The sequence below is a fragment of the Mobula birostris genome, chromosome 30 (assembly GCF_030028105.1).
Source record: "Mobula birostris isolate sMobBir1 chromosome 30, sMobBir1.hap1, whole genome shotgun sequence".
Taxonomy (NCBI): domain Eukaryota; kingdom Metazoa; phylum Chordata; class Chondrichthyes; order Myliobatiformes; family Myliobatidae; genus Mobula; species Mobula birostris.
Window position 1 is genome coordinate 25894876 of NC_092399.1, and position 26434 is coordinate 25921309.

Sequence of the window (26434 nt, forward strand, 5' to 3'; positions counted from 1 at the left end):
CAGTGAGTACAGGCCCAGAGCCATCAACCACTCCTCAAAATGTTAACCCTTTCATTCCCGGAATCATTTTTGCGACCCTCCTCTGGATCCTGTCCAATGCTAGCACATATTTTCATAGATAAGGGGCCCAAAACTGCTCAGAATGCTCCAAGTGTGGGCTGACAAAAGCCTTAGAAAGCCTGAACATCATATCCTTGTTCTTATGTTCTAGTCCTCTCAAAATGAATGCTAACATTTCATTTGCCTTCACAACCATTGACTTAACCTGCAAGTTAACTTTCAGTGAATCCTGCACAAGGACTCCCAAGTCCCTTTGCACCTCTGATTTCTGATTTTTCTCCCTGTTTAGAAAATAGTCTATACTTTCTTTCTTCTACCAAAGTGCATGATTGTACTCTTCCCTACACTATATTGCATCTGCCACTTCTTTGACAATTCTCACAATTTGTCCAAGTCCTTCTGTAGTCTCCCTGCTTCCTCAACACTACCTATCCCTCTACCTATCTGTGTATTGTCTACAAACTTGGCCACCGAGCTATCAATTCCATCATCTGAGGTGCTGATGAGAGGGTTTAGATGCACTCCTCGTCTTTACTCCAGGGAAGGCCAGCAGATAAAACATGACCCGTCATGTGAATGGAGTCGATGACCACTTGGGAAAAGCTACATGTTCAACTTAATTTATTTAAGTATTCTTAATTACCATGTGTACTTTAATGTTTTTGATAAAGTTTGCTAAAAAGTTTGTTAACTTGAGACATTGTTAGATTCAACTTTGAACGTCTCGAGACTAATTAAAGTTAGGTATAATGTCTTTGACAGCCAGCAAGCTGTCAAAGAGTCTTGGACACTGGGCTGAGCAATGTGATGGATGAGGTCTGCTCCTCACTCGGTCAACCCTGGCTAACTCAGCTCCTGTTGCATCTGCATGATCCATTCAGTCCACCTTCCGCATGCGGTATAAATCAGTGTCTATTGGTGAGGAGTCCAAGGAGGAGCCTGTGCCCTGGATGACTGAGGCAATATTTCTTGGCATTCAACTCTGACATTTCTTGATTTGTTTATCTGTATTTGAGGTCCTGTGTAAATACAAATCACTAATGTCGACTCTCGACAGTAGCCGCTTGGAAGGAGTAAACTTGCTTTTCCTTGCATAAATGCCTGTTAGATTTAGTACAGTCAAGTACCTACTTTGAGTGATATACTGTATATTATTCAAATTCAAGCATCTCTGGAAGGTGATAAGTTCTATAAAATCAATGTGGTAAATCATTCAAACAGGTCACTTTCTAGTTCACATGAAATATATTATTTAAGGGATGATATCTCTCAAAGATTATTCTCATGAAAGAATAAAAAAGCTCCTGAGCTAGAAATCTTCACAGGTAAATATTTTCCCGAGGTACCACAGTCTAACTAAATAACTCACTGTGCTCAAGCAAGTTTGTACTCCTAGAATAATAACCCCTTCTCCATTTCACTCCTGTCTGAGGCTGCAAACAAATTAGATACTGGTTTTGGAACCACGATGGATCCCACCTTTACCCCAGCTGCCTTGTAGCCAGTGCTGAGATCTAAGCCTTCAGTAAGCTGTGATGGTGCGGCAAAAAGGAAACTCATTCACTAGCAAGATGCTTTTTTTTTATAAATTCATCTGCATCATTTAGATTTAGATTTAAAAACTGTGAACAGAAGAATAGATGGCAGTTTGTCACCATGCCGTTGGATAAATTTTATAAAAGCAATCTCTATAAGTTATATAATATTTTGAATAGGACTGCTCAAAGTAAAAAGAAAAGCACAACGCTGACAGGTTAATTTACGGTGTAAGTAATGTTACAGTGCAGTGTAATATCTGGATCACGCTATAATATAAAGGTTAGCTGTCAAAGGCAAGGTACCTGTTCAGAGCTAATGTATCTGCAGAAAGCAAAGACATTTTGAGAAATCAACTTAAACAGTTTTCACATTTATTTCAGACAGATGCTGCTCTGACATACGATGCAGTTCATATTGTATCAATGTCCTATCAACGATCGCCTCAGATGACCGTTAACTCTTTGCAGTGCCATAGGCACAAGCCCTGGCGATTTGGAAACCGTTTCATGAACTTCATAAAAGAGGTAACAACCAATTTTGAGAATGCGTGTGTACATCAATATGTGGTGCTCATTTCTTGGCTCTTGGAATGTTGTGAAATCAAATTTACATTATAATCCCTAAACACGCAAAATAATTGTGAACATTTCAACACTGCAGCAATATTTGTTATGAGATCTGTTAACAGGACTTCCTCTGTCATTTTCTCACCTGAATGATGGGGTATTTGTTGTGAGGAAGGTATAAATTACAATGTTGATTGGCCTGCATGCTCCATTGGAGATTTGGGCACGATAGAAAATAAATGGATTCTCTTGAATACTTTGCCAGTATTTTATAAATCTGGATGGAGAGGTTAAACATATGAAGAAATCTCTGGGGAAGTTAAGCCTTTGAGTCTGCCTTGATCCCACACAGTGTAACCTTCTAACTGTCATACCCGTCTTTATACAATTACATCCTCCCCACCTGTCCATTCAAACTGGGAGAGGAATAATAATAATAATAAAAAATACTCTGCCATCTCTTGAAAGCTTTGGGGTGGCATGTTTACAGGAACTCAGAACTTTCTCTTTGTAAGAAAATATATCATACTCATGAATTTATCCAATGTTGGATGCCTGCACACAATCCACACACATTCCAAGAGTTTATTGGGTCTTTAGGAACTCTATCTTGTAACTAACAGATTAGGAACTCTTATCTTGTAAATCCCTCTTATCAGATTCCACCTTCGCCAGCTCTTGACCTTTCCCACCCACCTGGCTTCACCTATCACCTATCACCTTCCAGCTAGCCTCCTTCCCCTCCCCCACCTTTTTATTCTGGTGTCTTCCCCCTTCCTTCTCAGTCCTGAAGAAGGGTCACGGCCTAAAACGGCGACTGCTTATTCATCTCCATAGATGCTGTCTGACCTGCTGAGTTCCTCTAGCATTTTGTGTGTGTCGCTTTGCAACTAACATAGTCTATCTTCTTAGAGCCAATCCTTGTTGGTATGCTAGCTTTCTAAGAACTTCCTTGTTGTACCGGGATTTAGTGCTTGTTTTAGAATTGCAATATGAAAAGCAACAGAAGGCTATCAGTTAGAGGGGAGCTAACCAATGTCATGTTTTCACTGTAACCCAGTTCCAAACGGCAAAGTGCAAAATGTTGATATAACAGGAGATTTAACACAATTATATCGAGGACAAAATATACACGGAGGACCTAAAAATAAGTGCAGTCATTCTCATTAGAGATGAGGCAGGTAAGAGATTATTTGAGAGGATCAGAATGATAAAGTAAATAAGGAGAAGTAGTTCCCACTGTACTAGAACTGGTAAGCTGAAGGTATTGTTTTGAAGTGATTGAAAAAGGAACGAGACAATAGGAGAAGGTTTTACTTCTTAAAAATCTGTTATAATTTAAAATTGGAATTACATGAAGGGGTGAAATTTGCAGGGGTCTGTTGAAAATCCAGTTGCATTGGCTATTGACGTTGATTTTTCAGTAGTGTGGGGGGGTGGGTGCGTAGCAGTTAAAAACCTTCTGCCATGTAGAACTATGGCTTCATGAAGGTCCATTGTCCAATGTGACCCAGGGCATGGTCATCCTCAGTGCCTCTGCAGCTGGATGAGCCTGGTTCATTGAAGTGATAGATGCTTTACAAGAATAGAGATCAGATGTGTCACAAGAGTCTTCAGATGCTGGAGTCTGGTGCAGGGGCTCAGCAGGTCAAACAGCATCTATTCAGGGAAAGAAACAGTCAACTTTTTGAGTTGGACCCTTCGTCTGGACTGGAAAGAAAGAGGGGAGATACCTTATATAAAAACGTGTGGGAAGGGATGGAACAATAGCAGGCAGGTGATAGATATGTCCAGGCGAAGGGAGGTTGATATGAGATGAGGGAAGGAGGAGAGGAGAGTTGGAACGATGTAAAAAGCTGGAAAAGACCAAAGGGCTGATGAAAATGGAATCTGAGAGGAGAGAACATACCACACTCAGACTGTGTCGGTCTTTGACATAAACTGATGCATTTCCCTGTGTTTCTATGTACATGTAATGAATAAAGTTCATACTGAAAACAGTTTTACTTCCCATTAAATATAGCTTCCTTGTTTGTGTATAACCAGTACCAATGCAAAGTCCAGCAGAAAAGACTTGTAAAAGTGATTACTCAGTTGGCATCTTGGGCATTCTCAATGCAGATTTTAACAAACACAGTGGGTTGAAAACATGAGACCACCCCCCCCCCCCGGAAGCAGGTTCAGTGCAAAAGAGAATGAGAAAAGTCTTGTCAAGAGCAAAAACTGAACTTGTTTCATCTCACCTCATCAATTTGTTTTGACCAGGCTGTTTTGAAAGAGAAGGGCTGTTGAGCCCTTCTGTTTTATACCAGGTGTACTCAGTACCCTTCATAAATGTTAAATGGTGCCTTAGGGTGACTCTGCTTATAAACTAATACGCCTCTGTTCAGCACACACATAACTTCAGGAAGAGTAGCCTTCTGCCCCATGGTCAGTTATAACAGGTACATTTCAGTACTGCATTTGGAGTTTGAGGAGTTTTAGGAGATTTGGCTAAAAATCCTTTCAGATTTTAATGGAGTCACATTTCAAGTTGTTGAGTGCCAACATGGGCTTCAAATGGACAAGAGACTGTGACATTTCTATACAGATTGCCTTAACTACCAGCAGTGACTTGTGGGTAAATATTGTATCACATAGAAAAACACTCTATTAATCAGCATTTTTAACAAGGGGACGAACAGAAGACACATTCAGCAAATTTTATAGAGGGATGTTCTTCTAATTGGTCTTCTGAAAACCATTAAGGAGATGATTCTTAATATGTCTTTTGTATCAGTCACATTGCTATAACAGGTTGTAACACTGGTACACTATAAGGGGGGGCAGGGGCAGTTGCATTTTATTGCATTTTCAATAGTGCTAGCCTTAAATTCGGCCATAATATTGACATGAGTTAGAAGTCTACCTCAAATTTCCAAAAGACCCAGCCTGAATGAAGCACCATCAGCACCCAGCATTGACGGATACGTTATCCCTCTTGTGTGTTAACTTGGTTCAGAATTTACTCACGCGTGTTATTATTCCATACAAACATTCCAATGTGTTCCACAAGACCACACCGGATCATACGGAAGCTCGTAATTCCAGTCATGGATGTGCACCTTATATCGTTGTTACCACGCTGCTCCACAGCGTTAGAAACAAGGTAGATTGTGAACAACACTAACTCCACTGTTCGGCAGTCCAATGAAGCATTAGATTTGTTCCAGTGTAATTCCCGGGAGGTGACCCTGTGCATTCATTCATCATTCCCACACAACTGCTGACACAAGTCAGCAGGTGCACTAACAGATAGAGTCCAGCATGAACCCAAGTTTATAATTCATCACATACTAGCAAATTTGCAGTCACTATGGGTTATGAAGGTTAATGAGATTGCTAATAAGAAGTTCTACGGTTTTCCAGCTAGTACTGACTTGCTCGACTGATGATAGATACACATATAGTCGCAAAGGTTCTAAGATAAGAGCTTGCAGTGGGAGCTGGCAAGATGAGAGCAACACTCTTTCTTTTCTCTCCAATTGACATCTGAGCTACAGTGATACACATAATCTTATTAATGTCTGAAACAAAGTACATGACTTTCACAATAGCCTTGCCTATAAATCAGTGCACAGAGCCAAATGGGAATCGTAGAGTGAGTTGTAGCCAGTAGATGAAGAACAGCAATGATTAATTAATCATTTTCCACAAGGAGGGGGAATTAGGATCATTTCCTTCTGAGGTTGTAATTAAAATTTACTGCTAGAGTAATGATTTTTGTTGCTGTGTAATTACCACCATGCATTTTTCTGTTGAGGCTCAATGGGAAGGATTAACAGGCCGAATCACATTTAACAAAACCACTGGACTGCGAACTGATTTTGATCTGGACATTGTCAGCCTTAAGGAAGATGGCCTAGAAAAGGTTTGTATGTTTCCATGCATTTATAATTATTTTAGTTGTTTGAAGTTAAAATGCAATATATTGTAACAGTGCGTACAAACTTTTAAATCTCTCATATATTCTCTCCCATAATTGGGGCTTAAATGTTCACTCACCTTCACTTTGTAGGAAATACATGAAAAAGCAAGTTCAAGCACTCACACCAAAAAAAATCTGATCCCACAAAATAATGACTGAAACCTCTGGAAATACTCAGCAGATCAGCTAATATCTGTGGAAAGAGCAACAGAGTTAATGCTTCAAGTAGAAGACTTCCCATTTAATCTAATGACTGCCAGCAGAACTCAATTACATGATAATGAACAAATTCAAGCATAAGCAACCCGTAATTAATGATATATTTCATAGAAGTGAAAAGTACAGTTGTCTACATTGAAGGACAATGAAAAAACACATTATTACTTAAACAGAATGAGAACAAAATGTTGCACTGTGGAGGGATATGGAAGTCCTGGTATATAAAATATTTAAAAAAGCAGCTAGTCCAACAAGTAATTAAGAAGTCTGAAGGGAATAACGGTCTTTATTTCAAGAAATATGGTGTGTACATGTTGGAGGTTCTGATACAGCTTTTCTAGGATATTGCTGAAGCTGGATCTGGAATACTGCATGCTCCGTATCTGAGGAGTATTTTCTTACATTGAGGCAGGCACAGAAGTTTGTTTAGGTTAATTCTTGGAGTAGAGAGGTTGTTATATATAAAAAAAGATTGAACAGTCTGGACTTAATGGAGTTTAGAATAAAGAGAGATTAACTGAGACATTTTAACTTTTGAAGGGAATTGATATAGTGGACGATTCCTCTATTGGGGGTTTATAGAACAAGGGGTGAATAGGTTTAGAATTAGGGGATACACAGTTAAAACAGAGCTGATGAGGGTGTTTTCTTTTCTTTCAGAGCATATGTTTCCAGGAATTCTCTTCCCCTGAGAGCTGTTGTAATGGATTCATTGAATATATTCTAGGCAAAGATTGATAACCGTTTAATTTACAAGTGAGGAGTTTGGGAAGGGAGTACAGAGTGGATTTGAGGCCAAGGGTGGTTCAGTCCTGATCTTGTAGAATGACTGAGCATGTCCAACGATTGGCCTAATCCTGCTCCTTTATTTTCTGTTACTGTGTTTTGATATTCTTGCTGCATTATTGCATGATTTTTTACCTGATCTGTGCTCCAGTTTGTTAACAACAGCAACATTGCAATATTTTACGGATTTGCAAGTATTTAACTTAACTATTCTTTCAGATGAGCTATTAAACTGAGGCCTTCTCAGGTTAATGTAGAAAGGATCTGTTGTTATTTTGATTGTCTCTATGGAAATATTTATATCCCAATTAGCATTAATGAAACAAGTCTCCTGCTTATTTGTATATTGCTATTTGTTGGAGTGTGCAGATATTTGATATTTTTGTCTGATATTACTGCTGTGGTTCTTTGACTGTAAAGTGCTGCCATTATGGAAAGGGCTATATAAATGTTTCTTTCCCAAATGGACAGAGTGGTTGTGGCAAAGTTGTTTCCCATGACGGCGGAGTCTAGTATGAGAGGGCATGACTTAAGGATTGAAGGGCGCCCATTCAGAACAGAGATGCGAAGGAATTTTTTTAGCCAGAGGGTGGTGAATCTGTGGAATTTGTTGCCACAGGCGGCCTCCACTGGGTGTGTCATTGGGTGTATTTAAGGCAGAGATTGATAGGTATCTGAGTAGCCAGGGCATCAAAGGTTATGGTGAGAAGGCGGTGGAGTGGGATTAAATGGGAGAATGGATCAGCTCATGATAAAATGGCGGAGCAGAGTCGATGGCCAAATGGCCGACTTCTGCTCCTTTGTCTTATGGTCTTATGGTCTAAATCCAATATCAAAATCCATCTTTACAACCACATTTCTCATAGCTGTGTGGAACGACATTGACTTTGAGTTAATTGGTGGCTTCATAGAGAAGTGCCAAGCAGCCACAAAGCTGATACCGTCACCTGCTGTACTTGCGTACCAGCTGACTGCAATGTACAGGGTGTAGTGGAGGACTGAGGTGAGAGAATCTGCCCTCTCACTCTACCCTTAAATTCAGCACTGACTCCTGAGGCATCTCATACCTTACTTAGCTGAGAAGCCAGATACACTTTGAACCAGTGGGGGATAACTTCTCTCAACTTTACTCGCCCATAATTGAACTGTTCCCACAGCCTTATGGGCCCACTTTCAAGGACCCTTCATTTCATGTCCCTAACGTTTATTGCTTATTATTTCTTATTTTTCCTTTTGCATTTGCACAGTTCATTGTCTTTTGCACATTGTCTTGTTGAGTGCAGTCTTTCATTGATTCTATTATGTGTCTTTGATTTTCTGAGTATGCCCACAATGAAATAAATCTCAGGGTTGTACAGGATGACATACACAGTGTGCACTTTGATAATAAATTTACTTTTTGTGCTTTGTGCACTTCTTATCAGAGCTCCCAGCTTTGTGCCGTCTATTATTGTGGCCCCATTCGCTTGATTTAAAAAGATACGTTTTTACCTATTTTTCCGTCTTTCTCTATTTAGGTTGTTAACTAATTAACAGTAGTTTTTTTTTGTTTTCTTAATAATACTTATTTCTTTTGATTATTTAAATCCAGTCTCAGCATTTGTTGAATGTCCACGAGGGACATTAATAAAAACAGCGAAACAAGCTTTTCACAATACAAATTGTCAAAGACATTTATATTGATGCTAGGAACAGGCATCATCTAGAAATCTGGTCACCAGTCATGACTTTCTCTGCTCATAAATGTCCCAGCATCTAAGGAATGGGGGTTGCTGGAAGCCATGTAGATCCTAGAAATTAGAGCTGATGTGCGGGTACAGGCTGTGAGTTGGATAAGGATAACCTGGCTTAATGTCCATTCATTTCCTATCTTTAGTGAACCTTTTCCTCACCTTTCTCACTCTTCCCTTCATTTTTAAAGCACGGCCTCCATGAAAAGTTTAATAAATATGTCCAACTCAAGTCCTTACGAATAATAGAGGAAATCATGCTTCATAATTGGGGCAGCAAGGTAGTGTAGTAGATAGCATGACGCTTTACATTACCAGCGTGCCAGGTTCAATTCCCGTTGCTGCCTGGACACTCTTGCCAGAACCACGTGGGTTTCCTCTGGGTGCTCCAGTTTCCTGCCACAGTCCAAAGATCTACCAGTTGGTAGGATAATTGGTCCCTGTAAATTGTCCAGTGATTAGGCTATGATTAAATTGGGAGGTTGCTGGGCAGTGTGGTTTGAAAAGCTGGAAGAGCTAATTCAGCGCCATAACTGAATAGATTAAAAGATAAAAATAAATAATTGTGATGTCTTTTATAAGATTTTCAATATTATGAATATCAATAATTTAGTTGGGTGTCAGAGTGATACAGCTAGTAGAACTACTGCCCGAAAACTCCGGTGATCCAGGTTCAATTTGCATCTCCTCCAGTGTTTTTGTGGAGTTTTAACATTTTCCTTGTGACAATGATAGTTGTCCCCAGTGTCCAGGTGAGTGGTACAATCTGGCGCGGGGGTTTACAATTTCAGAAAGTGAGCATGTTTATGGCAACCACTTCTAGAAGAGAGATTGGAATGTGTGTAAGCATGATAATTACAAGATACATCAATTGAATGTGGTAGTTGCAAACAGTTGGCTCAGTGTGAGTATTGTCAATCTTTTTAAGTATTTACAATTTTGTGAAATTCAGCTATTAGAAAGAATATGTGAATATCAGATGTCAGAGAACATCCAGGAAATTTATAACGAGATGCTTTAAGTGATAATATGCTTGTTATGGATTCAGTTTTATACAATGTAATGCTCTGGTATTTACCACATAGAAACAAGCTCAAAACAGTGGCTGTGTTTGTATGAGCATTCCATTTCCAGATTTGTTAATTGAGATGTTAGAGTTCATAGATGCAGATATCTAGAGCAACACACAAGGTACTGGAGGAACTCAGTGCACCAGGCAGCATCCTTGAAAGGTAATAGACAAGATGAAGTGGGTCTCAACCCAAAGTATTTGTGTCCATTTTCTTCCATAGATGCTCCTGACATGTTGAGTTTCTCCAATGTCTTGCATGTTGCACCAGTTTCTTAAACCTAGTTTATAAAGTCACCAATGCTCTTGTGATGTTCCTTGAAAAAACATACAGTGAATAGAATACAGACCTGAGCTCAAAATTAATTGAGATAAAATTAAAGAGTATTCAAGATAAGCCAATCAGGATGCTCCCAAATTTGCTTTTGTGTCCCTCTGTGTGAATTTATCTCAGCCATAATTCCATGAGGATGTGAGAGGGAGAAACAGCTCATTCATAATTCTTTCTGCAGTTTAGATTCCAGCAGCATTTCTGAACAGTTGACATGCATGAAGTTCACAGAAGGGTACAGCTAAGGTGTTCCACCAACTCAGTACGGAGGAAAAATATAGTGTAAATCATCTCAGATAAATCTTGCATGGTTCTCACCACTCAGAGACCTGCAAGAGAATGGCTGTCTTTGGATTAACATTCAAAGACTTTATGCATGATAGGATGCTCTACTACAATGAGGTTATTCTTGATCGGACAAAATGCTGGAGGAAGAACAGAGTGTGGAACTGAACTGAGGAGAGACTGATAAGATATCAGAATAGAGAGAGACCTTTTAGACATCCAATATAAATTGACAGTTTGCATGGCACTTATGATGAATAAAGAGTGAACAAAAATGCATTATTTTTCTGTCCTAGTACAAAGTAAGTTTTATTATCGAAGTACATATACGTCACTATATACAATGCTGACATTCATTTTCTTGTGGGCATACTCAACTATGGACTAGTAACTGTAACAGAATCAGTGAACGACCACCAAGCTAGGGCTTTCAACCAGAGTGCAGAGGATAATAAACTGTGAAAATGCAAAAAGAGGAAGCAATAGTATAAATAAATAAATCAGTAAATAATTTTTAAATTCTTTCTTACTTCTCTTCTAATATTTGTATATCTGTTCACTGGTAATGTTACTGTAATACTGTAATTTCCTTTGGGATCAATAAAGTATCTATCTGTGTAAATATCAAGAACATGAGATGAAGAGTCCTTGAAGGTGAGTCCGTTAGATGTGGGAACACTTCAGTGATGGGGCAAGTGAAGATGAGTGATGTTCAAGAGCCTGATGTCTGAGTGGTAGAAACTGTTCCTAAGCCTGGTAGTACAAGTCCTAAAGCTCTTATACCTTCTTCCTGATGGCAGCAGTGAGAAAAGAGCATGTTTTGGGTGGTGGGAGTCTCTAATGATGGATGCTTCTTTCCTTGACAGTGTTTCATGTAGATGTGCTCAATGGTTGGGAGGGCTTTACCCATGATGGATGTATAGTGTAGTGGTAGAATATATTTGTATAGTTTAGAAAAATGAATTGGACTATTGTTTCCAATGGCACAGTAAAAGAAATCAATCACTGGGAGTGCTATATAGAAGCCAAATTAACTTGAGCACATGACACATGTGTTAGCATGAGGAATGAAAAACACTTTTTGTAAATTAGGGAATAATTCTTATTCTAACGGAAGTGTCCCCATTTATCTCAGTGTTTTAAATGTAATTTAGTCTGCATTAGTTCATTAATGTTCATAAATTAAGTTCATTAGCATTATTGACTATTAGAAAAGAAGCAACTAATTCTTCAGTAATATGACATTTGATATGGAATGTGGTAGAAATGTGTGTAGCGATGTGGATCAATACCATTAATACCGCTAGAAAACAACCTGTGGTCTCCATGGGTTCTGATTTCACTGCCAAAATGGTAAACTAATGCCAATACACAGTGTGCATGACCATATTCCAAATAAATCAAAGAACTGAGTATTCTTATAAAACAATCAGTCGGCCTGATCAAGGGTACAGTAACTTGTGTGCAAATTTACAATTGACTTTCTTTGTCAAGTGTTCTTAATACTGACAAACCTATGCAAAATTTGATGTACTACCTAAAATTTATCCCGATGTTGTTACTGTCACAAGCCTTGAGAATTCATTTTGATTTGTGATTAGGTGTCTTGCTGCATGATACTCTTTTGCCTTGAAGCTGCTTTACATATTGTTTTAATGAATTGTCATTCACATTTTCCGCTGTTATTACTTGGCTTTTCATTGTAACTGTAATTGTCTATTCCGGCTAATGCGGAAACTTTGCGAGTGATATTTCTGCCAAGGAAAATCTTCTGATGATCATGAGTTGTGTATGTAATCATTCTTCTCCCTTCAATTAATGGAGCCAAAACCTATTAGGATAGCATCAGCTCATTTTGAAGTAGATGAAGGCAGTTTCATCAAATGACAGTTTAGCTCTTCAATTCTATTCATGTTGTCAATCCATTAGTATTTCCATGTGATTTATGAATGCACGTACTCTTAATCTTTCTGTGACTTTTCAAATTACCTGCCTTAACACATCTAATAAATACTACCCAAAGTCCTTATTTAAAACAAAAAGTACAGAGAAATTTAGGAACATGAAAGTAGTAATATTATGTCAGTCAACAATATTTAATATCTGTCTGAGCAACACACATCAAAGTTGCTGGTGAACGCAGCAGACCAAGCAGCATCTGGGAAGAGGTGCAGTCGACGTTTCAGGCCGAGACCCTTCGTCAGGACTCTTCCTACAGATGCTGCTTGGCCTGCTGTGTTCACCAGCAACTTTGATGTGTGTTGCTTGAATTTCCAGCATCTGCAGAATTCCTGTTGTTTGCGTTTAATATCTATCTCCTACTTTTTCTCAGTTAAAGCTCACACTTACTGTGCCATTTCACTTTTTTGTCACTTGATTGAAAATTCTGTATAAAGATTATCTTAATTTGTTGCATGGACATCGAAACATACAGTGTCAAATCTAATCAGCAAGTATTCTGATAAGTATCTATCATTGTAATACACACAAATTGCTGGAGGAACTCAGCAGGCCAGGCAGCATCTATGGAAAAGTGTAACAGTCAACATTTCAGGCCAAGACTCTTCATGAGGACTGGAAAAAAGATGAGAAGTCAGTGCAAGAAGGTGGGGGAAGGGGAGGAAGAAGTACAAGGGAGTAGGTGATAGGTGAGACTGGGAATGGTGGAGGGGTGAAGTAAAGAGCTGGGAAATTGACTGATGGAACCGATAAATGGCTGGAGAAGGGGGGATCTGATGGGAGAGAATAGAAGACCATGGAAAAAGGGAGGGGGGAGGAGCACCAGAGGGAGGCGATGGGCAGATCAGGCGATAAGGTGAGAGAGGGAAATGGGAATGGTGAAGGGTGAAGGGCAATTACCAGAAGTTCGAGAATTGTTGGTGCCATTGGAAAGAGTCAAAAAAATTTGCTTGGGCTCCAGGGTGAGCTAGCCATTTGGATGCAAAATTGGCTTGTTAGAAGGAGGCGGAGGATGTTAGTGGTAGATTGTTTTTCAGGTTGGAGGCTGTGACTAGTGATGTGCTGCAGCAATCAATGCTGGACCCACTGCTGTTCGGCATCTATATTAACAACATACGTGAGAATGTACTTGGCATGATTAGTCAGTCTGCAGATGAAGCCAATACAGGCAGTGTAGTAGACAATGAAGGAGTAAGGTTACAAAAGGATCTAGATCAGCTGGAAAAGTTGGCCAAGCAAGGGCAGTTGGAATTTAACTCCAACAAATGTAAATTTAACCACAGAAAATGGCAGAGCCCCGGAGAGTGTTAGAGAACAGAAAGTGTAAGTTTATAAGTACATGATTCCCTGAATGTCGCAACATAGGTGGATACAGTGGTGAGAAGGTGCCTGTCTTTATTGGTCAGAGTACTAAGTACAGAAGTTAGGTTGTCACATTGCAACTGTACAATACATTGGTGAGATTGTACTTTCAGTATTGTGTGCTGTTTCTGGTCACCTGGTTATGGGAAGGATGTCATTAAGCCAGAAAAGCATGCATAGAAGTACACAAGGACTGGATGGCTTTAGTTATGATAAAAGACTGGATAGGCTGGAGCTTTTTTTTCCCTGAAGTGTAGGAGACTGAGGGGTGAACCATAATAGCGGTATACAAAATCATGAAGTGAATGGTTACAGTCTTTTTCCCAAGATAGAGGAGTCTAAAATAGAGGGCTTAACTTTAAAGTGAGAAGGGAATGATTTTAAAATGGGTAAGAGGGGCAACTTTTTCACACTGATGGCTGCAGGTATGTGGAACGAGTTGTCAGAGGAAACGAGAAGTAGTTAAAATTGTGATGTTTAAAAGGTACTTAGACAGGGACATGGATAGGAAAAGTTTAGAGCGACATTGGCTGAACACGTGCAAATAGGACTAGCTCAGGTAGATATCTTAGCTGGCGTGGATAAGTTGGAACGAAGGGCCTGTAGCTGTGATGAGAATCAGTGAGGGTGGTTTGATCTCTCTGTCACAACGCCGCAAGCAGATAATCTTTTTAAAAAAAGATGTTATATTGAAGGCGGTGGGGAATGAGAAGAATAAAACTAGAGTAGACAGTATAAACAGAAAAAGAGTGGCCCAGTCTTAGCCAAAGCTTGTTTTCTGCACTCTAACATGCTTTGATTTTATGATGCATGAAGTAGTTTCTCTCCTGAGTTACAGACAGCTAAAGATTTCCTCAGCCTAGTAATTACACTGATTCCCTATGAGAACTGAAAACCTAATAAGCTGCTTCTTCCCAACTGCTTGTTTCTCTCAATACTGTCCTTGTAGTTTTCCAATTGTATTTTCAGAAGAGTGATGTAACTAACTGCCATTGTGAATATGACTACACAAGTGTTTTATAGAATATCAATATTACGTGCTTTCACTCAGAAATGTTACCCATACCCCGACAGTTGCTGCTCTGTTTCTAATAATTGACCATAAGGTTTCCCTATAATACTGCGGTCTTGCATGTTCTTTGCTATGTGAGTATATTCATAATTTTAATGTTGTTAGAAACCCTGATCTACTTCCATTGCCTGAGTGGCCCACATTAGTTGTAAGGTCTTGTAACAAAGACCTATTCTGCAGAACACTACTGCACCGATTTGCCATCAACGTTGGCCATCAATGTTCTGTTCAGTAGCAAGAACTCTAGGGGGGTGAAAGAAAGTCAGAAATGGTGCTGTCAGAGGAGGAGTTAAGAACAAGCAGGATAGTCTAGGGGAAGTGCATAGAAAGAGGAGAAATGGAAAAGGAAGATGATAGAGACTCTGGGGGAAGGACAAAGAAAGAATAGAAAAAGAAGCAGTATCGGAGGGTGTGTGGCCTGAAGGCTGACTCACCATTTGGTTTGGGATGCAAGGGTCCCCTGGGAGAGAGGGAAACAGGGAAGAGGGGAAGGTAATCTGGGGTGAGAGAAAGAAGGGGAGGGACAGGGAGAAAAGGAGGTGGGATTGAATGAGGGCTTCTCTCCTTGCTCTGCTCGATAGCACTATAGTAGATCGTCTGCTCATCATTACCATGGTTGAATTATACTCTGTGCGAGTTAATGTTTTTTTTTGCTGTTTTGCTTTGACTGATCTTTGGAGTTGTTAAAAATTTCCATCATTAAAATGGGGTTGTGCTAGAAAATAGTATGATAGATCTTGTTTAGCACATCAAAATATTTATGTTATCATCTTAATTAGATCTGCCTTTGTGCTCTTTTATATTAGCCAATTTACGTGGAAGGGTTAAATTTCTTTCCCTGTCCACAGATGCTACTAGATCTGCTGAGTGTTTCCATTGTATTATACACCATTTTATTGGAGCACTGGCTCGTGTATTGCTCATACTGTTGAGTGACAATGGCGTCAGTCTACATTGATGGCTTTTTCTGTCGGTGGAATATCATGAGCCAGTACCTCTTCTGAGAAACATGTTCCCTTAATCCAACCAAATATTTATCAATCTGCACTTTGCTGGAGCTACAGCACAAATTGTTCTTCATTTCTGCCTTGAAGTGCAGCTGACAGCTTTACTGCAGTCCTGTCATGAGATCAAATGGTCATTTAACAATCTGCAATTTATGTGACTTAGTGCATCCTTGGAGAATAAACTGGTTATTTTTTGTGCAGTCTTGCTTTTTCATAAAATGCTCCCAAATGTCTAAAATAAGAAGAGCTGCAGAACAAATTTATTTATTAACAGATGGTTAACATTAATAAAGGGTTACAGCAGAAAATTGTGTACATAAAGCATTTGTCTTCGTCACAGAGGCAACAGATTAAAGCACTTTTACGTTAGAACTCAGAATGCCAACCATGGGCAATCATGGTATATAAAAAAATACTCCAGGTCCCTTATTCCCTGGTAAAAAAACTCAGCGAATTATGTGTTTCCTGAGTTATTCCACACAAGGAATAAAAGTTACATATTGTGAAACAAATACTACAGGAAGGCTTAAAGACTACAATATCCTGAAGTATATATCAAATAATCAAGTTTATACCTTTTCTATTAAGTTAAATCTTGATTCTAAATTGGGTTTAGCAAATTACATAGTAACTAGGGGGTTCTATAATTATTAGAATGCATGAACAGGTAGCACTAGCTGCTCACTGCTCCAGAAACTTGGCCTCAATCCTGACCTCCAGTGCTATTGTTCTTCTGGCAACTGTGTGGCTTTCCTCCTCAAGTCATGCTGGTTGGTAGGTTAATTGGCCAGTATAAATTACAATTTGTGCATAGTGGATAGGAGGAGAATCAGGGCAGGGGTAAGGGTCATGATAAGAGAAAAGGTCAGAGGGAAAGAAGTAGGGAAATGAGATTTTTCTGAAGGTGTGCATAAAATTGATGGGCAGAATGGCTCCCCTCCATATCATGAAGAACTAAGAGGACTTAGAGCTCTCTATAAAATTACATCAGATTTTAAAAGGGCATAAATAAGAAAATGCTGGAAACACTCAGCAGATCAGGGAGACTCCTTGGAGAAGAAATAGAATTAATGTTTTGCTTTGAAGGCTCTCATTCATTACATGTTACATTCGGACCAATGTGTTTTCTTTGTAATGCACCTCAGTCTTTACATGCCTGGCGAGGGTTCCATGGCATCATTTCTTGAATCATACTGAAGCAGTCATTATTCATGATCAGTTTATATTTGTTTTTGTCCTGAGCCAAGAACAAGAACATTTGTCTGCTAAATGTTAAAGCACAGGAGATTAAACTACAGGCAATGGTGTGTATGAGTAATTTAAATATAATTACCTTGTTTGTTAGGTTGTCTTAAGGAACAGAACTAATTCGGAACATCATTTAAGTAAATGATTTCATTGTCTGGATTCTGGAGGTGTCTTGTTATTTGATTATAAACTTGAAGTATTTCTTCAAATGAGAACATAAGGGGGTTAGAAATCTCTTCTCAGTTGCTAGCTTTAAATACGCTATTTTATTTTAAGGCATCCGGTAGTCTTGCGAGACCATGGATCAGCACCTGGAAAGTCTTCACTCTCCAGGGCGCAGGCCTGGGCAAGGTTGTATGGAATACCAGCAGTTGCGAATGCTGCAAGTCTCCCCTCTCCACGACATCAATGTTGTCCAAGGGAAGGGCATTAGGACCCATACAGCTTGGCACCAGTGTCGTCACAGAGCAATGTGTGATTAAGTGCCTTGCTCAAGGACACAACATGTTCCCTCAGCTGGGGCTCGAACTCACGACCTTCAGGTCGCTAGTCCAATGCCTTAACCACTTGGCCACACAACAAACATGCTATAGAGAAGATAATATACATTGTACTCCACTTTGAAATCTGGTGGCATTTATTCTGCACACCTCCCTCATTGCATATTTAACTCAAACCAAAAATGAAATTCTGCCCAAAAGATCTTTGGAAATAGGGCTAAGGTGATAAAGTAAACTACTTTCATACATTGACCTGCTGAGACACGATTCAATTACCTGCTGAAGGGTCTCGGCCTGAAATGTCGACTATACTCTTTTCCATAGAAACATTGACTACACTCTTTCCTGCCCTGCTGAGTTCCTTCAGCATTTTGTGTGTGCTGCCTGGTTTGTAGGTTAATTGGTCATCATAAATTTCCCTATGATTAGACATTGTCATGTGATTAAACTAGTGCTAGGTAGAGGGGTTGATGGGCAATGTGGCTCATTAGACCAGAAGTGCCTGTTTATCTAAATCAAAAAAAAAAGTTAACCCTTTGATTCGTACTTATTTTTTTGAATGCAGACTGTTCAGAATGAAAATAATATGCTGGCATTTATTGTGTACAGTTCAGTACAAGATTATAACTGCCTTATTGTAATCACATTGACACTAGTGAAAGGCCGCTTCTGGAATATTATCTGCAGGTTTGTTCAGTTACCCTACCTAAAAAATGGGTAGAGAGAGGACAATGATGGTTCACCAAATTGATGATTAGGGTGATGGCTGACTTTTATTGAGAAAGAACAGGCCAAGCTTTTACACTATGGTTTTACACTATGGTTTAAAAGAAAGAAACGTTATGTTATTAAAGTACAATTCTTACATGGACTGTATCCCCAGTTTGGGATGTCTTGAACCAGGGGTCAAGATGGGATAAAATTACTTCATTCCAAAGGGTGAGGTATCTTTGCAATTGTCCTCTTAAGAGGGTTGTTGAGTTTCAGTAGCTGAATAAACTCAAGGAAGAAATCAAAGGTTTTTGGCCATTAGCTATCAAGAGATATACATGATTAGTGATGAAATAATAGACCAACCATGGTGTTGCTGAACGCGAGAACAAATATCAAAGACTGAATTGCCTTCTCTGGCTTGGTTCTTACATTCGAATGGAGTACACTGATATTCCTGCTACAGACCTGGGATTGCTTTCCTGTTTAACACACTGCACCAGTATTTCAGTGAGTTCAGAATGCAAAGTACAGTTAAGAAAGAGAAAGTTAGTTGAAGAAGAAGAACAAAGGGAAGATGAAGGATTGAGAGGACAACAATAGATTTAATGACTGGGCATGTGAATTAACTAAAAAATTGATGAGTAAGTTCCGTCATTCTTACCAGTAAGAACAACTGGAAAGAAAATAAATTTGTAACTTCAACAATGAAAAGTTTTAGTACACATCAAAAATCCTAATAATTACCATAACCTACCTCCAAGCCAATTGCTTCTAGTTTTGACAGTGATGGCATGAGGTCTGACAATCAATTCAACTATCAAGAGGAAGACTGGTCCTTTGTTTTGTGTCGCTTATATGCCTGGCATGAGAATCCCACGACAGACACTCTGCCCTGACCTCTGCCCCAGTAAGAGATTATCAAGATAACAGAGGGAAAAAAATCAGAGTTCTTTGGGAATGAACAAAACCTTACATAAAAGGTGGAAGAAGCACATACGTTATGAACTGTCATCTATCCTTCCTATCAGGCTTCCTCTACTCCATCTGTAATTGAGTCCTCCGATCTGACATTAACTTCACCAGACCCCTGAGGACCAATAGAACCAGGGCCCAAGCAGATTGTCCTCAATCCCAAGAGGCTGCTTAACAATTAAGAAAGAGGTGGTGAAGAAGTCAAAAATTAGGCCCAAATATTTATGAGGATAGTTTGACTCTATCTATTGGATAATTTGAAATCTGTTCATTTTGATTTTGCAAACTTCTCATTCAGGGTCACTCATTCATGCACACTGTACACAAATAGAAAACTATCAACAGGGTTAAGTTATTGAGCTAAATTGCTGAGGTCATAGTTGATCAAGTTTTGCCCCTGATCCTTCATTAAATCTGGCTAATAAAATCCATCAAACTCAAATAAAAATAGACCTAAAACCAATAAAAGAATTGCAAAAGAAAAAAAATAATCCAAACTACCTTTTTTAAGATGGTAAGGTATTCAGGACGAAAGCAGGAAATAATCAGTCCTGTAACAAGGTCTCGGCCAAAAATATTAGCTGTTTACTCTTTTCCATAGATGCTGTCTGGCCTGCTGAGATCCTCCAGCATTTTGTGTGTATTCCTTTGGATTTCCAGCATCTGCAGATTTTCTTGTGTTCGCTTAAAACTGGTATGGCTCAGCAAGTGCAAAATGTGAAAGGAACAATAGCAAATAAATTTCAATCTAGCTAAGTGGGAGGCAATGCATTTTGGAAAGTCTTCACCATATGCTATGAATAGTAGAAGATTGGGGAGTGTCATGGAACAGAGGGGCCTAGGAGTATATATATAGTTCTTTGAAAGTGGTGTCACAGCAGTGTTCATTGAAAAATGGCAAAAAAGGCATTTAACAAGCTGGCCAACATCATTGAGTAAACGAGTTCAGAAGTTTTGTTGCAGATTCACAAGTCATTGGTGAAGCCATGCTTGAAGTGCTGTGTACAGTTTTGGTCACCCTGTTATCGGAAAGATGCGGTTAAACTGGAAAAAGTGCAGAAAAGATTTACGAGGATGTTGCCAGGACTAGAGGTCCTGAGTTGTAAGGAGAGGTTGGTCAGACCAGGTCTTTATTCTTCGGAACAAAGAAGAAAGAGGGGTGATATTGTAAAAGAGTTTAAAAATTACTGTATGACAGGCATAAATCAGATAGATGGTAGCAGTCTGTTTTCCAGGGTAGGGGAGTCCAAAGCTAGTGGGCATAGGTTTAACATGAGAGGAGAAATATGTAAAAGGGTCCCAAGGGACAAGTTTTTCACACAAAGGGTGATGAGTATATCGAATGAGCTGACAGAGGAAGCATTTGAGGCAGGTACACTTGGGTAGGGGATAGAGTGTGGTTGGAGGGTAATTGGATGGTTGGGGTTCAGGAGGACATAGGCCAAGCAGGAATTGGGACCAGATGTGTGGGCATGGACTGGTTAAACTGAAATTTATATATCCATGCTCAATTGCTCTGTGGCTCTGTAACAGAGATATTTTGACAAACATTTAGGAAAAGGAGTTGGAGGAGAGTTGTACAGAGCATGAACACCATCATAACCAGTTCTATCCATGTTTGTAGGTCAAAATTTTACTACCGTAACTATGGAGCAAAACTGGATGTGATTTGATTTGCCTTCCTGTGGGGAAAGTACTGTTTGTTTTAAGATACAGAGCAATATCAGGAGAATATCCAAAGTGTCCTTTCTTTAAATATTGGCACACTCCCTGTGACTTCTTACAAACAATGACAGACTCCCAATTACACCCCAGAACAAAGTGATTTTGTCCATCAAGTGTATGTGGCATTCTTCATAAAACAATTCAAAACAGTACCAGCATCACAAAGCTTCCATCTAACAAAACATAGAAAACTATTTTAATCTTCATCAATTCTCTTGCTATTTTTATCCATTTTTACCACTTTGTGATGATTTTAAATTGATAAACCCCGAAGTCTAATTTTCCAGTTGAAGAGATCCATCAAAATTCTTCATTTAAAAACATTTAGTTCATCCAGCCCTGGCATCTCATAGCTGGTATCAGTCAGATAAACATCTGCTGTACACTTTATGAAGAATTGTACTGAATATCTAACACATTCATCCCATCAAGCTCTTGTCGTTACTCCTTTAACAAATAAGCCCCAGTTCCTATTTTGCCTCTTTCCAATCTAGTTTTCCATGGATGTGTTTGCACTATTCCTTTCATTCACTCTTTGTTAAGGTAGGCTCCACATTCTCACTGCACTGAGTATATGTTTCTTGATTTTATATTTCTTAGTGAGTATCTTATGATGATTCCTGGTGATAGCATAGGACAGTTAACATCTTAGTCCACATGTATTTTTTAACTCTGATGATGACTTACAGTACTGTGCAAAAGTCTTAGGCATATATAAATAGTTAGGTTTCCTAGGACTTTTGCACAACCCTGTAGCAATTTTATGTATTGCACTGTACTGCTGCCACAGTGAGTGATGATATATGTGACATATGTGAGTGATGATAAACCTGATTCTGATATGGGTCTCTATTGTGGACTGGGAGTGGGAAGGGGGCAGGGAGAGGGGAGAGAGTGGGAAGCACCAGAAAGACATTCTGTAATGATCAATAAACCAAAAGGTTGCAATCAAAAGACCTTGCCTGGTGTCTCTGGGCTGTGTGTGTCTGCACCTGTGCCATCCCCAGCCCCTGGTATTCCTCTGCCACCTGTCCCACACCTTTCCCACAGCACCTCACCCCCACCATTTCCAAATCCTTTGCTCCTGCCAGATTCTAAGATTTTTGCGCAGTACTGTGTATGCTCTTCCTTGTGTTTTTATTTTGTCCCTTCACTGTGTTTTCATGGATTCACCGTGATTTCTCTAATAAAGTGATTCATTGTTTTAAGCTGTCTAGAAGCAACAGATATAATGTACTATTTAATCACCAGAGAGAGAAAAAAAAAGATCACAAGGAATATGAAATTCTTGAGATGTGTTCAGCTCAAAGTCTGCAGGAACAAACAGACTGTGAAACTACTGCTTTTCATATCATTGTCAACAGGCATCTACATCTGCCTGACAAAAGATTAATCAGACTCCTATATAAATTCTATTGATGTTAGGCAGATAATTTTTCAGAAACATGTTCCCAATTAAAAAGGAGACAGACAAAGGGAGTTAATGAGAATGCATGTTATGTAGTTGATAGGATATGCACAAATTATGATGCCTCAGAGAATATTGAGTGTACGCGTCTTTGTGCATGGAACTGAGAATTTGTGGAAAATAGCTGATTGATACACTGACTAGATTATTGAGACTATGTGTGTAAATAGCTTAGAGTATACCGTGGCATCCTAGGTTCCTATTATTGACATAGAGATTGGGTAATTGTAAATGAAGGTAAGAAAAGATTGAAATGTACCTATCTAGGTTGCATTGCATGCCCATCAGAGACTTAGAACCAGGTGCCTTAATCTAACCTTTCTTTAATGGCTGTATCATTTAATGCAGACTTTTGCAATTAATTCCTTGGAATCCAACTGCATTCCAAGTTTTTATTATCCACATTTTCTTCATAAAGAGCAAAATAGGTGTTTGAAGAATCTCTTTTCGGAATCATTAACCACATGAACTGACAAGCTGCTAGGTCAAGAACGGAATGTATAATGGGAGGCATGGCAACACAGCTGTTGGCGTAACGCTATTGCAGCTCTAGTGACGCTGGTTCAATTCTGCTGCTGGCTGTTAGGAGTTTATATGTGCTTCCTGTGACTGCGTAGGTTTTCTCGAGGTGCTCCAGTTTCTTCCCTTAGACTAAGGACGTACGGGTTAGTAGGTTATTTGTTGGTATGGGTGTAATTGGGTAGTGAGGGCTTGTTAGACTGGAAGGGCCTGTTACCATCCTGTACCTCTAAATGAAAAGAAAAATCAGTGGAAAACGCACCAATATGTAAATTCTGAGTGTGTTCTGTTATATGTTCATGATTGGGAACTTTGGCATGGTAAGGCTTTTAGGACTTACAGATAGTAGTTTGAAATAGCGAGTGGCCATTTTACTCAACTACTGAGGCTGGGACCCCTGAGGGTTTTTGTGATTCCCAGGTGTGGTGGAATCCAGCAGATACAGCAAGGTGGCCACTGTCTGTAGCCGAAGGTAAATGGGATCACTGTGCTAATTGTGGCCAGGAAGAGCAAGGGTTCTTTTACCTAGCTCCCTGTGCCTCAACTTCCTCTACCAGGCATTAATCCCAGAATAGCCACACGTCCACCATCCTTCCCAATCTTCTGAAATGCTTTCTTCCTTGGCTCTTAGACGGACTCTCTTTTGGGGTGTAAGGAAGATGGATTCCCACAACTTGCAGATTTTTATTCAACACTACACCCTAAACTCCTTCCCTGGCCTATCTCAGTAAATCTCTGTTGTCGTCTTTTATGCAGGTGGGAACCTGGGACCCAGTCAACGGCTTAAACATCACCGAGGTATCCAGAAGCAGAGGATCTAACATAACTGACTCACTGACCAACCGCTCACTGATTGTGACAACAATCCTGGTAGGTGACACTGTTGCAGGTCTCCTCTTTCACCTGACTGGCTGGAATTTGAAGCAGAGTTTCACACTGCTGGCCTTCACTACCAAACTGGAATCGAAAATGGGTTTTAAAATCCCACTGGCAGGATACAAATCTTCATCTAATTTTTGGCTTTTTAAACTCTAACGCTTCCAAATATGTGATTAATATTTTCCTCGATCAGCTTTAAATCGTGATCATTCAGTCCATCATTCAAGAATCTTGTCAATTTCAATGACATTTGAAATAATAAAATATTATGAAAATGATTCAATAACCATACAAAGTTTACACTGATACTTAATAAATTGCTCTATGGTAAGAAAGTAGAAATCACTACCACTAGAATTACTCTCTCTGCAAACTGCATCATGTACTTTTAAATCGACTTAATGAACTGCATCTTTCACGATCTTCTGACTTAACAGACTTAACTCTCAAGCAAGCAGGTATGGCACTTTTAAGCAGATGCAGGTTAATTGCCATGGTTGGAAGTGAGGCGGGAGGAGTCGGGGTGGGGGGGGTGGTAGGGTGTCTCCAAACCAAGCTGAAACACAAAGGAATAAGACACTTCTTTACCAGCATCTTGTCAGCAAATTTGCAGTCTCTAGAGAACAAAATTGTGAACAAAATCTTACCAGAGGGCAAGAATACTGAATCAGAGGGAAATGAGATTGTTGTGTTCTATGTGTAGTTGAGACGTGACATACTCCCAGCACACCAGATACGGCGATCAGACCCGAATGTTTCTCGATTCAAAGGATGAACTGAGCTGTTAATTCAGAGAAGGCAAATGGAGGAGCTGGGCGTTTCATAGTAAACTCCCGATGGTACTCTGATGTGGTGGTTTTGTTGACCTCATGTTCCCCCAACCTTGAACACCAAATGGTCAAATGCTATGTGTCCTATTTACCTCGGGAGTTCTCCTCCACAATCCTGACCATGGTCTACATGCCATCACCTGCCAATTATAATCAAGCACTTGAAACACTGCATGATATCGTTTCCAAACAAGAAACAGTTTATTCTCACAAACACGTGAAAATCTGCAGATGCTGAAATTTCAAGCAACACACATAAAAGTTGCTGGTGAACGCAGCAGGCCAGGCAGCATCTCTAGGAAGAGGTACAGTCAAGAGGGACTGTACCTCTTCTTATAGATGCTGCTTGGCCTGCTGCGTTTACCAGCAACTTTTATGTGTGTTGCCAACAGGTTATCCTGACGCATTTCAAATCATAGTCATTGATTCAACCAGGCTTGTTTGAAGAAAACTCTGCCCGATTACCATCAGCGTATAACCTGTAGCACCAGAGGTCCCAACACACTAGACCACTATTATATTGTTATACTAAGATAAGGAATGCCTATAGTTCCATGCCCAGACCGCATTTTTGGGAAAGCTGATCACTTGGCTGCCCTTCTCCTACCTGCATACAGGCAGAGACTAAAGAGCAAAGCTACAGACATTAGGACAATAAATAGGAGGTAATGGGAGACAGAGGCAGTGGAGTGTCTATGGAATTGCTTTGAGTCCATATTCAAGGACTCATCTGTGGATCTGGGTGACTGCACCATGGTTATCATGGACTTTATTAAAACAGTTGTAGAAGAGTGTGTCACCACAAAATCCTTCTGCGTCTTCTCCAAGCAGAAGCCCTGGATGAACGATGAGATCCACAATCTGCTGTGGGCAGAGCAGAGGTGTTGAAGCCTGGTGATCAAAAAAGTTACAAGGGGTCCAGGTATGATGTCTGGAAACCCGTCCCATGAGGAAATGGCAATTATATTCAGACGACAACAGGGCTTCGCTTCCAGATGAGCTCAGTGCTTTCTATGCTCACCTTGACCATCAAAACATGGAGGAACTATCACAAACTCCCACAGCCCCTGATGATCCTGTGATTTCAGTCTCTGAGGCCAATGTATGAGTAGTCTTTTGTGGGGGCGGGTGTGGGGGGCTGGAAGTGAGTTTACAAAATTATTCTGGCTCAGACAGGGTGCTTGGCCAAGTACTAGAGACCTGTGCTGCTCAGCTTGCTGGGGTGTTCTCTGAGATCTTTAAATTTTCACTTTGGCAGTCTGAGGTACCCACCTGCGTTAAGCAGGTTTCAATTATACCGGTGCCTAAGAAGAATGTGGTAACGTGCCTCAATGCCTATCATCCAGTAGTACTTACATCCATGGTGTCACGTGTCCAGCAACAATGAATATGAAATTGAGTCAGGTTATATAAACAAACAATGATATTTATTAACCTCTGCTCAGAACATTGAAAAGTAAACGAATGACTAACTTAACCGGAAGTTAACAGTTAGGCGTCTATATCGAACAAACAGTCAAACTTATAAACTGTTCTTAATGAATTCTGATCCAAGCACAGACTTAAAGTGGTAAATTCAAAAGTCCATGTGATGTATACAATCATTAAGGAGAGACTGCCCCAAAAC

The 26434-nt window shown here is 39.7% G+C and overlaps 1 protein-coding gene across 7 annotated transcripts in view; it reads left to right on the top strand.

Annotated features, from left to right (window-relative positions):
• grik3 (glutamate ionotropic receptor kainate type subunit 3) overlaps positions 1 to 26434 on the top strand; it is a 591681-nt gene that overhangs the window by 243131 nt on the left and 322116 nt on the right. For 6 of the 7 annotated variants that reach the window (XR_011883665.1, XR_011883664.1, XM_072247415.1 and 3 more), the window contains 3 exons: positions 1980 to 2123; positions 5968 to 6075; positions 23855 to 23968. The exons of the other annotated variant lie outside the window; for it this stretch is intronic. Coding sequence is in view for 4 of the 6 variants with exons in the window: in XM_072247415.1 (XP_072103516.1) it covers positions 1980 to 2123; positions 5968 to 6075; positions 23855 to 23968 (366 nt within the window). In the remaining 2 variants the exon portion in view is untranslated. The remainder of the gene's footprint in view (positions 1 to 1979; positions 2124 to 5967; positions 6076 to 23854; positions 23969 to 26434) is intronic. 7 annotated transcript variants of the gene reach the window in all.